Genomic DNA, 13,441 nt, shown 5'->3' with positions numbered 1-13,441 from the left:
GGTCAGGAGCAGGAGAAGACACAGCTACAGGAGACATGGTGAGAGGTGTGTGTCACGTTGGAGAAGAGAGTACTAATGATTAGTCAGTGTGGTCAGGAGCAGGAGAAGACACAGCTACAGGAGGCATGGTGAGAGGGGTGTGTCACGTTGGAGAAGAGAGTACTAATGATAAGTCAGTGTGGTCAGGAGCAGGAGAAGACACAGCTACAGGAGGCATGGTGAGAGGTGTGTGTAAGGGCTGAATAGAGTGTACTAATGATTAGTCAGTGTGTCCAGGTACATTACTGACACAGAACGATGACACACAAAGAGATGCTTTCAATCAAGGTTTCGCCTATTTTTGCCATCCTTGAATTAATCATGCAACGTTCCAGTGTTTGTTTTACCCTCAACAAGATGCCTTGTGCCATCAATAGATACACACACGAATAAGTCTCCACAGCCTTCAACTCCTGGAATAATTTATTCAAGACAAACTGGCTAAAGCTTCCTGGGTTTCTATGTCCTTATGGTTCGCCACCATGGTCACATCCCCGCGTGTGTTCTTCTGATTCCCCATGGTGTCTGCCAGAGGCTGGTCCTTCGTGTCCTTCATTACGACAGATAACACTCCACAGACGGCCATGGTCGAACCAACGATGACGAAAGGCTCCACGAGGTTACCATCGCCCTGTCAAAATGATATTGAACGTTTTCATCTGCAGTGGTGTTATGTTATGTCACACTCCTCGTTGATGATTTTATTCATAATGTGCCAAAGTACCTGGCAATATTTGTTTATTACATTACATTAATGTCTCAAATTTAGTTTTTTAGGTCTGATAGACGGTGAGTGGACACATATATGTAAGCGTATTAAATGCTCCAGTGGTATGTATGACAAATCAATGACGAATTCTTTGTTGTTCTCTTTGTTGTTACATTTTGTCCACACTGCTCTAAGTGGTTATAAATATATCCTATTGCAAAGTTGAATCACCGTCACCTGATGACAGAGCTGAGTATCATTGATATCATTCAAAATTTTAAAAAGCCTGAATACCAATAGTTATTTCAGTATATAAATACGACAACAAGATCTTACATAAAAGTGTCACTTTCATAATAGACTCGGAGGAGTGACTTCTGCTTACAACAGTGTCCCACTTATATGATAACGTGTCAGCTTAATGTGGGAGGAAAGCCCACGGAAGTGCAGATCTTAGCTGCTTACCACATGTAGACAAACCTAAAAACATAATCAGGGCAAACCAAAATTCAAACCGAGGACCTTAGGTTCCTGGCATGTCCAGGCAACTCAACTCTGCAGAGCTAATTCCTGCGCTTTAGAGTTATTTACCACCCATGCCACTTTTGCACGAAGGAAGATATTTCTATACAGTTAATAAGAATGTACGACGTCTTACAGTCAGCAAATAGGCTCACGGAAGTGGCTCAATGAGCTTCATTGAACAATAAACATACCCCTGCAAAGACGTATGGAGCGATCATGCCACCAACTCGGGCTGCTGTATTAGCTGCTCCATAACCCAAATTTCTGTAGAAAATGTAAACAAAACATTGAAAATACATTACCACAATTTTGACAAATATTAAGGGCTGTATGATAGCTGAACGTTCTTGGTTGTCACGTCAAAGTCCAATTATGTACTTCGTGAATGTCGCTATTTATCAGCCACATACGATAAAGACATCATGTGCTTAATTATTACGTGTACTGTACCTTATGACAGTAGGGTACGTCTCATTTGACCACAACCCATAGACAGCCCAAGCTCCACCAACACCGAGTTTGGTCACCAGAGCCAAGACGTTAATGATGACTCCCTGTTCGTCTTTTGAGACTGAAACATACGTACGGTATTGATTATTTTGACAGCATAGCTAAATCGAGAATAACTTCATAATCACGGTACTGATTAATGTGATAGCACAGTTAAATCGATCACCACTTCATGTTCACGGTATTGATTTATTTGAGAGCACACAGCTAAATCGAACATAACTTCATATTTACGGTATTGAAAAATGTAACAGCACAACTAACTGGCACGCCACTTCATATTCACGAAACTGATTAATGTTCGTGCACAGCTAAATCGTGCATCACTTCAAATTCACAGTATTAATCATATTGAGAGCACAGCTAAATCAAACAAGTACGTCATGAATGATGTTACAAATAAGGCGACAGTTACTTGTTCCAGTATGACATCTACTTGAGTCAACAATGCACTGATGTGTAGGACTCAAAAGGCGAACTACAGATCCTTTCCTAAATCATATTTCACTAGCACATATCAATTTGTCATGCAGTTCAATTCATGACAGTAGGACGGACAAATGAACTTTGCCGTTACAAATCCACACCTGTTTTTGCAATGATTGCAACACCAAAAGCAGCGGAAGTGGCAACAGCAAAGAAACCAACCGCTGTCCATTTTCTACCAAATCTACGAAACATAAGCAATGAGGTTGATGAGTGAACGAGTTCAAACGTAACGTCTTATCAACAATATTTCAAGCATGAGAAATGGGGTTAACCTAACAAACGGACAAGTTGTTAGTATTGTACGTGTACATGTATATGAATATATGAGCTGGATTCATTACAAAACATACAAGAATAGCCATACTGTCTGGAAGTAATGTGAAGCCACCGACAGCACTGTTTACACAACCTTTGTCGTACACAATTTAGAGCCGAAGCTGCTAGAAGGGTAGAAGACTGAAAAGAAACCCACATTCTTCTTTGAAAATGTGGATGTGTTGGGCAGGAAGTGCGTTCCATTTTCGCGGGACACCTGATGTCATAACTGATTTTCAGTTATCTATTCATATAATTTCGCCGTTACATTGCCTTTTACTCCCAAAGGTATCTGTTTCGGTGTTTAATCGTGACAGGTTATTCTCTGGCAATTACGTTATATATGTACTCTAAGGGACAACTCACTTCTTCAGATAGATGCCGTAAAGATTTGTCGAGAATAAACGTCGTAGTATAAACAATAAGGATGTTACAAACCACACTTTATCTCCTAGAAAATGGTAGCTGATAGAATCATTAAGTCCACTTGTTTCTTTTTCAACTCGACTTTGAAACCTTCTTTAAATATGAAAGATGCGGCCATCTTCAGTTATGAAGATGTCAACATCTGTCCACGAGGTGGATTTAATTCTAATTCCACAACATGTGTCAATGCTATTGTCTTGAGACCAGTCTAACGATTTATAAAAACAATAAAAAGTACCCGCTGATCTCCTATTCACACAACATGAGATGTTTCAACGTTGGGAGAAACAGTTTTATCTTGTGATTATACCCGTTGGAAGACAGAGTGAGTGAGTGAGTTGTGTTCCACACTGCTTTTAACAGTATTCAAGTTATATCACGGCGTGTCAGCTTGATGTGGAAGCAAAGACTGCAGTGATTCAGGTGTCAGACGTTTATCACTTCGCTGAAACCCACCAGCACGGAGATGGTGCTGACAAAACCAGAAACATATCCAGGGAGAACCGGGATTCGAACCCACGATCATAGGTTTTTGGCGTGCCCAGGGGACGCAACTCTGCACAGCGATTTGCAGTGCTTTAGAAGACTGGGCAACCCATGGCCTCGAGTCAGCTTTAGAACACATTGCCAACAACTTGTGTTTGTCTGACAAAGCGACTCATGGATCTGCTGGTTAAGGCTTCTGCTGGTCCTGGGCCAGGATCGATGTACAGGCCATATAGCTGGAATAATACTGAATATGCCGTTAAATAACATGCGAACAAATACACCTAGAGATGAGATTACTTGTTGTTTGTGAAGAAGGTCAACACAGTAGTTGGCACTTCCACCACTCCCAGAAGGAAGATGTTCAGATACAGGTTGCCTGCGAGTCTCCCTGCACCGAACGATATCCCATAGTACACCAGCGACAGACACGCCCTGAAAAACATTATTATTTTCATATCCCTGAAGTTTAATAAATATTGTTTTCGTTAATCAAGGACCAAAATATGCTTTTGATATGGTCGGAGAACTGTAATTCCTGTGTTGAGAAATAACAAACAACAAATCGAATGCTTCTTCTCGATCCATCTAAAGAACAATCGTAGCCCTAAAATTAAGGGTGAAGCTATTGTAAGGAAAACGTAGGCTATCGTAGAATATTTTCGAAACTATCGTAGCCCAAAGATATCTTAAGTTAGTTGAAAGTACATGTTGTTGGCTTTTTCCACCTTTATCCAAGATGGCGGCATACTTTGCCTAAGATATTTTTCAAACAAATAATCTGCTTTCCGTTCAAACCTTGACATTTCATTTTGTGAAAACTGTGTGATTCAAATTGACACTTAGAAAACACGAGGAACGCATCAAAGATTTCAGAAATGTTGTTGATCGTCACAGCAATCCACATAACTATGGAGTCGATAGCTTACAATATATTTCTATCCGAGTCCATGCTGAAGAAGTGTGAAACAACATGCCTTTTGGATAATTTGGGAAGGATAACAATGGAAGGTGTTGGCAGGCTATAGTAATGACCTTGACCTTATTGATAACCCAGGGGCAGCTAATCTTAGTTGATACTCCAACTGAGAGTGGTTTGCCTTTGTATTCGCGAGACCTTGCTCAATATTACAGTTTTCATAAAGCGCAGAGTTCCGCTGATATATTTTCTGGACCTTATATGTGACAATGTTATAGTCTTTATTTTCACATTTTATAAAATGATATCAATCTCCGTAGGTGAGAGGTGCAAAACCATAAGCGTTTCTCACCAATTTTGTGTGAGACGAGCGGTTTCAATGATTAAATATAACTATACAGTGTAGTATTTATTGATTTAGCAAGGAAATACATGTGATCAAATATATGTGTAATATATTTGTAAAAAGAGAATATTCAATGTTTTTTGTAATGTAATGTTATTGTATTTTGTTTCGTTTTAAAAACAACGCCATATATATGATAAAACGAGATTAAATATCGTCTATTGAACACTTGCATTCCTTAAAAACAGGTGATTAACAACAAAGATGTATTCCATTAAATATAGCAAATTATTTATATTTTGACAGTAGAGGTTAAGTACATATTTTTGTATCTTATTTTCTTGAATTGCGATTTGAAAAATCAAAAATGTGTTCCCATGCTGTTGTCAAAATGTAACATTTGACCATTGTCCAAAATTCAATTTCCAATATATTTTCGCAGAAAATGTTTATTGAATGAAATTTACTGATCAATATATAATATACATTTTCAACACAATAATCTCTGAATTCAATGGACCGATTTTAAAATAATATTAATTTGATGTTGGTCAATTTTAAATGTATATGTACACTTACCCGTTTTATTCTTACAATAAAAATAAATACTTGAGACCATTCAGAAAAAAATCATTATGAAGGATAGGGTCACCGGACAAATACTATTAAATGACCCTCAGCAATGCTGTCAAACAAGCCAAACGTCAACGAACAATGTAGATATTTCGCTCCTCAGCTAGATTTAAATGAAATCAGATAAATCATTTTTTTAGCTCTGCTTAATTTAAAAGGATAGAAAAGGACTACATTATATGTATGTTCATGATTGATTGTGGCTGTTCCATAAGACAACACATTCCTAAAATGATCTCCCTTTGTGAATAAAAATTTGTTTCACTTTCAAATTTGGTAAAAAACAATCTAAATACAAATAAATTGATATTGTTTTTGACACCTTGTTTTTTCCGTGAAATACATTGAAAAAATAAATAACAAACAAACTTAGGTTTCATTGTCATTATAGCTCGCTCGTGGGTGCGCTGCTTCCTGAACAGTTTTGAGTGTTTCCAGGTATTATGTTGGTGTTTTCTCTTTACAAAATTTGACGCTTGACATAAACACACAAAAACATGCAGTATTGTCTAACTGATCCAGTATACATTACGTATAGTCAGACTTGAACACGCATCTTGAATGCTGAACGCCTGCTGTTAGATCAAAGGTCTCGTCAATGTCATTTAGAATAACGTCCCTTACTTACGTCAATGACTTGACGCGATGTGTTTATATAAAGTTCTGCGCGCTCGCGAGAGGACCAATGGAGTGAGTGAGAAAGTGAGGTTTTACGCCGCTTCTAGCAATATGCCAGCAATATCACGGCGGGGGACACCAGGAATGGGCTTCACACATTGTACCCATGTCGGGAATCGAACCCGGGTCCTCGGCGTGACGAGCTAATGCTTTAACCACTAGGCTACCCGACCGCCCCATTGGAAGGGAAAATAGTGAAGTATCTTTTGGCACATTATTTCAATTCTAATTGCGATTAACTTCTTTTAGAGGCATTTGTAGTAACACAATACTTATTGATTATAACATTTATTGGGCTTGAAAATTGTCTTTGCATTGAACACGAAAGCTATTTATGTTCGGATGGTCAATACATCTTTTTTTATCATAAGAACAAAACGTCTACATGTAGGACATAGTTAGGATTGTACGGAATGTCACTGAAACAGTTGAGTGTTAAACAGTGTGACCTAATAATATCATCATGAATTCCGTCTCACTTCTCCATGTTGTTATTGCTAGCGGCTTGGGAATGCCCTAGACGTCATTTAGAAACACCCCGCTTTTTCAATCTCTAACACAAATGAGTTCTCTGTCAGAGTTACGATAGGTATCGTAGCTCTAAACGATCTGTGACAGATTTACGATAGTTTTCAAACACTATCGTATCTTAAACTTAAGATATCTAATCTTTGAACGTAAGTTGTTAAGATTTATCTCACCTAAGACCGTTTCAAAAATCTAGGCCCTGAAGTCTGAGTTGTCCTAATTATCTGTGTAATGTACCTTGTTGTGACAGGATCCGTTGATCAGAGCTTCGAATCACAGATTAACTCTTTTTAAAACCCACTCACTATACTTACCATACGAACTGTATGATGAGAGACTTCCAGCAGATGCTCCAGCCCCTGTAGATGTCAAGGTACGTGTACTTGCTGCCAGACGCCCTCAGTTTCTGCTCCTCTTCTGCCACTTGTTTCAGCAGCTGCAGTGTGTTGGTGGGCTTCTCTCTCTTGTTGTATCGACTCATCTGGTCCACGACCTTCTCAGCCTCATCAGTCCGCCCTTTTACAGCCAACCAGTGCAGACTCTCTGGGACAAAGCTGGCAGCGTCCAAAATAGATAGGTAAGAGTCAGGTGGAACACGTTAACAATGGCTTTGCATTCTATTTCCAAATTCGCAAATTTTGATGAACTTGGGATACCTGTAATGCATATTAAATGAATCTGCAAGATACATATATTAGACCCAGTGGTGTTTCAGAGAAAGGGGCCCTTGCAGGCTATGTTTATCAATGTGTTTTAGTCACGCTCAATGTTGTTGTACTTATACAGTGACATGCATGTACATATGGCACTCATGAACCTTTTGCGAGATATAGACACCTTCACCTGACCTACAGATGCTTCCGTTTGTACTAGTGTGAAGAAATGCCGGTATTATCGTCCTAGGCCTAATGAGATACCATGCCAAAGTTTGACACAATTACCCCACTCCGGCAAAGTATACCATCTCACAGCCGAATAGTCCTTGTTATTTATACCCTAAATGCTGATCCCCAGACAGGGAAAGAACAAGTACCGTCGTTTGACTTCGTATGCTATGACGCTGCAGTGGATCGGGCAATTGACCTTCCGCTCTCTGTTAATACGCTCTATCCAGTTGACCACGGAGGCGATCTGAACGGATCAGGTGGCCAGGTTTGGCGACTTGTTGATTGACTGCTATCTTTGCGCTATGTGGTGAGGTGAAATGGGGTTTAACATCGCGTCCAAGATTATTGCACTTATATAGCGACGTGCATACACGTGTGTGTGTGTGTGGCTGCCTGTACTAGTCCGGTCTGATGCCGATTTATAGTGCTAGCCAACTGGGATACCAGGCGGTAGTTCAGCATGAATATCCCAGCCAGACACAGTTTACCTATTCCAAGCCGACCAGTCCTTCTTTTAGCTCCTTAATGAAGAGCGCCAGACAAGGTAACAACAAGTACAACAAATCTTCCAACGTCGAACCCCGGACATTCTGCTCTCCGGGCGGACGGTCTACCACTACACAACAGAGCGGGTCATATCTTTGCCCAATAACTGCTAAGTCCACTCCAGATGTAATTATTTACTGGCCAGTCATATAGCTGGTATATTGCTGAATGGGGTTTAAAATATTCAGACTATATTGTTATGTTTTGAAGGGAGTATAGTTAGTTAAAAAAGTGCAAGTTCATGCAAAACTTCTTTTTCAATAGTGTATGATTATCATGTTGACATATTTTGGATGCTAATGATGCAGCATTTAATCAAAGGCTTAGTAGTCAACCATTCGTGGGTTGGAGGTTGGAGGCTCTGACAATGTCTCACTCTCGACTTGAGATACTTACAACCATCCCGCGAAGAAGGGCAGATGAAGGGCCGCCAATATGATGTGTTGATGAGACCAGTCAGGCCTCAACCAGCTGGACAGGGCAAATGCACATACACCCGTTACCCAGACTGGAATTGCCGATGCAAGTGATCGCCATTTCTTTCCAACGAACTCAATGAAATACGGGTAGCACACCACCAGAAGAGAGCCTGTCATCATCCCGATGAGAAAACGCAACACTGTAAACATCTGCCAGTTGACGGAGAATGCTGCCACTAGATTGAATCCACCTTGAAGGACCAGACAGACGAAGTAAGTCCACTTCCGACCGAGGACGTCAGCAGACTGTCCGCCAAGCAATGCCCCAACAAAGACTCCAGCCATTTGTACTGATGTGACGAGAGGATTGACCTCTTTGCGGTCACAAATCAAACCCCACTGAAAGAAGACATCAATGCATATCTGTTAGTTTGACGTCGCACTCAACACGCCGCGCCAGTCTTTGAATAATCGAGTGTGGACGAGACAATACCAGAGCAGAGCATACCATATGCGTTTTCATATAGAAGCATCATTTTACAATACCATTCTATGCAATCTGAACGAGCGACAACGATTTCCGGATTCCCTATTAGAGAAGGTCCCTAGTCAACCCATGCTTGTCGCAACTGTGAATGGGTGACGCCGTTTCAACAGTATTTTTGTTATATCATGGTGTGTCAGCTAAAAGAGGGAGGAAAGTCCGAAGTGATGCAGGTTTCAGACGTTTACTAATTTGATTAAATCCACAAGCTTATCAGAAAAGAGGTAACAATCATTTGGTCGTCATGTGGGTGACTCAGTTGATTTGTCATGGCATCGTACCAGGACGGTGTTGGGCGTTGTTCATAATATCAATCATTGGTTTGTCTTTCTCCAGATTCTATTAAATGCATGACGCCGTCATATAGCTGTAATATTGATTGGTGTTATATTAAACTACAATCAGATTGAACACTCCTTATTTTCTAACACAAGTTTGAAAGGAGGCTGAATTAAGGCTACCTACCTCACTGACGATAGTGTTTTTATCCTGGCTGTACACAACCTGACAGCTGATGTTGTCCGAGGTGGGACATAATTTCAATGTGACGTTGTTCATGTAGTCGGTCTCATCAACAGAGGGCGCTGTAGCTGGGAGACACCACCAATCTGGAGTAGTCCCCGCAAACGACATTATCAACATCCCCCACGCCATCAGCATCCTTGGACAGAATATGAAGACAACCATGAGGATCTGGAAGCGGGACATACAACCGACGGCCTCGATGATGGCGTCCGTGTGCATCCTTGTCACAGTAGCGTCTTCACTGTTTGTAAAGGAACAACGGGGTAATCATGTATTGATATAAAAGCACAGCATGAGGTTAATAGTGTTGTAAGACCTTGATGTTCATTATTAGGACAAATACGTTTTTGGAATTCAGAATTCATACTTTTAATATTCTCCATGGCAAACGTTAATGTCATCTTAGGATCTTGACGGCATTGCTATTTAACTGTGTGTACAGAAATTTGTGTAAATATAAACGTCTACGTTACGCCAGAGATCAACCAATCTCGAATAACCACCGAAACATATTGGGTCGTAAAAGGAAAAATAGCTTAGAAAACTATATGACACCAGGTTTTCGCGAAAAGGGTAAGCATCTTCTGTCCTAGCGGTAGCACCCGCCATTCACTCAATGTGCGTGAAAAAATATGCGTCAGAGGCTACAAAGAATAACTCCAACCAGCGGCCTGTAAAATTCTAGGCAAAATTAGAATTGATATTAAGTCTAACTAAATACGGTACAGTTTACATTTATGGTAATATGTCCGTCTAAATAGTACCAATATGAAACACAAAGATAATGATCGCATTTAATTAGCGTTTGGGTAAACCGTATGTCCATTATTAAGAGTCGGGGCTTGTGGTAGAAGTTTTGCAATAATGAAAGAAGCGGCAGGCTTTTCATAATTTAGGGGCCAGTTCAAACACAGCTAATGCTATACCAAGGCCGAGTCCCCAATAAGAACCATCCTAAGATAAGCCTTGGATCAAGCGATCAGAACAACACCTGAATCTAAATTCCCGGTTTTGTGTTGGACAATTCCCTATGACAGAAGAATGAATCGTAATTTCATGACAAAATCGGATTTGGACACAAATCGTAAAACATACACCGTAATATCAGCTTACAGTTCTCCTCTTAACGATCAACTACCTGTTGTCAGACCTGCTGTGGTGTGTGAGAAGGTCAGCGTGCCTTGTCAACAGCGTTCTTCTCTGTCACGCCCTCCCCTGGCTCAGATGGCTTTGAATGTAACACAACAGTGTGTGTCAAAACGGTTCTATCTTATGATCGTTCAGCTGATGTTATGGGTGTTATGTGGCTCATACTTATTATATACTGGTTTAATCATTATCGAGAACCCTTATCTGATCTGAAAGGAGACTACGTGTAGGTATTTTCTTTTCAGCTACGGTTGCATAACCAGATACTGTGTTTCTAATTAAAACTATGATCCTAAATATAAACACTTCGCAACAATGGTCTTTTTGTGGCAGATTATCTAATTTTCTTTCAACAGTCTGAAGCATAAATATTTTATTTAAGCATTATCTGGGACAAAGTAATTTATCGCTGAAATCCGAGGCCCAATCCCCGAATATCAAATGGTCGGCCCCTAAGATGCAAATGTTTATCTCATGTTTACAGTATCTGGTTAATATGTAGTTATTCATGTTTCTTGTAGTTGTTCATCAACTAATACCACGGCGACAGCACCACAATAGTACCTGGCTAACATATCACCGATGCGAATTATGAAAAAACGGATATTTAATATTGCAAAAACGACACTACCCCTTGACGTACGATGACAAGTACAATCAAGCTAGGTATAGAACCCATAAGCGACAAACATAGGTTATGCTGCAGCTGGGGACCAATGACCCCGCCCCCCACCCCACCCCTTCTATTATGAGTTGTACGTTTGGTCAGGGTATAATGGCCTCTCAACAAACACGACTCTTCACACGCCTTCTCAGCTACCGTTGGTCAATAGTGTTAGAAACCGGCCGTCATTATTTTATTTATAACCGACCTACAGTCCACTCACCGAGGGTCATGAACAGAACCTGGTTAGTACCAGGATGAACACACACACACACACACACACACACACACACACCACGAGAATAACGTACTACTTTTTTGAACAAAATATACAAGTATTTTTAAGTCACACAATATGTTATGAACTGATAAAACTCATGACGACGTATGTACCACCATATCTTCATAGTAACGACTTTGAAATGTCTCTTCATCTATTTTGACAAAATATTCTATCGTAGGCTCGTCCCGGGTTTTGTCATCCCTATTCATGTTTGACCACTGCCGACCTTATGATTGGTTGGTTGGTTTATTGTTTTACGCCGCACACAGCAATATTCCAGCTATATGACGGCTGTCAGTAAATAATCGAGCCAGTAATTGATGTCATTGGCATCGCAATTGGGATACGATGACATGCATCAACCAAGTCAGCGAGCCTGACCACCCGATCCCGTTAGTCGCTTCTCACGACAAGCATAGTCGCCTTTTACGGCAAACATGGGTTGCTGAAGACCTATTCTACCCCGGAACTTCAAGGGTCGCCGACCTTATGAAAGGCCCCTCTTGCCTGACCTCTGCTGGCATAATGAGAGGGCTCAAGTTGACCGGTCACCGAACCCGATCAGCTTCAATATGTATATGTTTTAAGCATTCAAAGTAAATACAAACAAAGGGTACAGGTAGATAAGAATGTGTACATTGATAGTCAAGAGTTCAATATTTATCTTTTACAAAAAGGCTCTGGTCAGGGGTCAGCGTGGCGTCACCTGGAGGTCACTGCCGGGTGTAAGCATGTTTTGTTTGTTTGTTGTTTAACGCCGCACTCGACAATAGTATATTGCTAAATCGCGGCGGTCTGTAAATAATCGCGTCGGGACGAGACAATCTCAGTAAAAGCTAAATATGTTGTTACATTTGTATACTTATCCTGCATAACTCGTTATTGCATTCACTGCTTACCTTACGACAACTAGAAGGACAGCGCAACAACGATGGTCCTGGATGAAGAAATAAAGTTGTTGTTCTGAAGTCTCTTTTACTGAGGAGGTCACCTTCTTCACCGCCTGTCGCCCGAGCCTTTAGAAAAACAACATACTTATAAGGTTTCTGAAGCCTAATTGGGGGGGGGGGGGGGGGGGGGGGGAGTCTGCGACGGGTGGGCCTTGGGCCATCAACGTAGTAATGCAAGATAAGTATACAAATGTAAAAAAAAATAGATTTTACTATTTTTTTATTTATCCTGCATTACTCCTTAATGCATCTGTATCGGACGATTTGGAGGTGGGTAGACCTTCAGAATACAGAAACTTCAAGAATTCACACCCTGAAATACGACACCAGTTGGTCGATAAACCGTGAAGCGAAAATGTTTAAATAAACGCCATTACGGTAGGGTTGTTCAAATATCAAAAGGATTGAACATAGGAATTAAAGAGCAATTCCCTATACACACTTAGTAATAAAGAAAATAATAGCTAATCAGCTAATTCTTTACTTACTACGTCATACAGCCGTCGTTGACAAACAAGATTGTCTAATATTCTTCCACTGGCGGAAACTGAGTGACGGCACATGGAAGTAAGCTGGCCCTGTATAGGGCGAGTTCATTATACTGTTTATAGTGGGTGGGCGTGTGTTGCATTGATAGGCTGAACAATGTCACTGTTTTCGGAGGGTTATGGCCCTGTCACACTACAACGTTTCAGAGTAACTTGCACCTAGGATGTCAAAAACAGTTAGTACGCTGTCATACGTCGAGTTTCATCGAAAAACCTTGATTTGGGCGTATCGATCCATAGGGTATACATGACGAGTTCACCGTATATGTAACGTATGTCTAACGTATTAGTAGCTTATCACTGACTTAAACATAACTAATGAC

At 40.6% G+C, this 13,441-nt stretch overlaps 1 protein-coding gene across 1 annotated transcript; it reads right to left on the bottom strand.

The window, feature by feature from the left end:
• Positions 1–466: 466 nt before the first annotated feature.
• On the bottom strand, positions 467–13,099 carry LOC124152121 (organic cation transporter protein-like). Its single transcript, XM_046524888.2, has 10 exons — positions 13,059–13,099; positions 12,520–12,636; positions 9,465–9,765; positions 8,433–8,854; positions 6,918–7,157; positions 3,800–3,934; positions 2,371–2,453; positions 1,724–1,844; positions 1,465–1,537; positions 467–670 (listed from the first exon to the last, which is right to left on the bottom strand). Exons 3-10 carry the CDS (start codon positions 9,741–9,743, stop codon positions 467–469), a joined length of 1,557 nt encoding a protein of 518 aa, XP_046380844.1. The 5' UTR covers positions 9,744–9,765; positions 12,520–12,636; positions 13,059–13,099.
• Between the last annotated feature and the right edge of the window lie 342 nt (positions 13,100–13,441).

Source organism: Haliotis rufescens, unplaced genomic scaffold (assembly GCF_023055435.1).
Source record: "Haliotis rufescens isolate VD_foot unplaced genomic scaffold, xgHalRufe1.0.p SCAF_79, whole genome shotgun sequence".
Lineage (NCBI taxonomy): Eukaryota > Metazoa > Mollusca > Gastropoda > Lepetellida > Haliotidae > Haliotis > Haliotis rufescens.
Note: the sequence above shows the minus strand (reverse complement) of the source record. Positions and strands in the feature narration are given on the sequence as shown.

Excerpts from the sequence above, each read along its gene's own strand:
- LOC124152121 (XM_046524888.2), bottom strand. The coding sequence starts at position 9,743 with ATGCACACGGACGCCATCATCGAGGCCGTCGGTTGTATGTCCCGCTTC. Across the intron at positions 2,454-3,799 it reads ACCTTCTTCACAAACAACAA|ATTTGGTAGAAAATGGACAG; the intron begins GTAATCTCATCT and ends TATGTTTCGTAG. Across the intron at positions 671-1,464 it reads CTCCATACGTCTTTGCAGGG|GGCGATGGTAACCTCGTGGA; the intron begins GTATGTTTATTG and ends TCATTTTGACAG.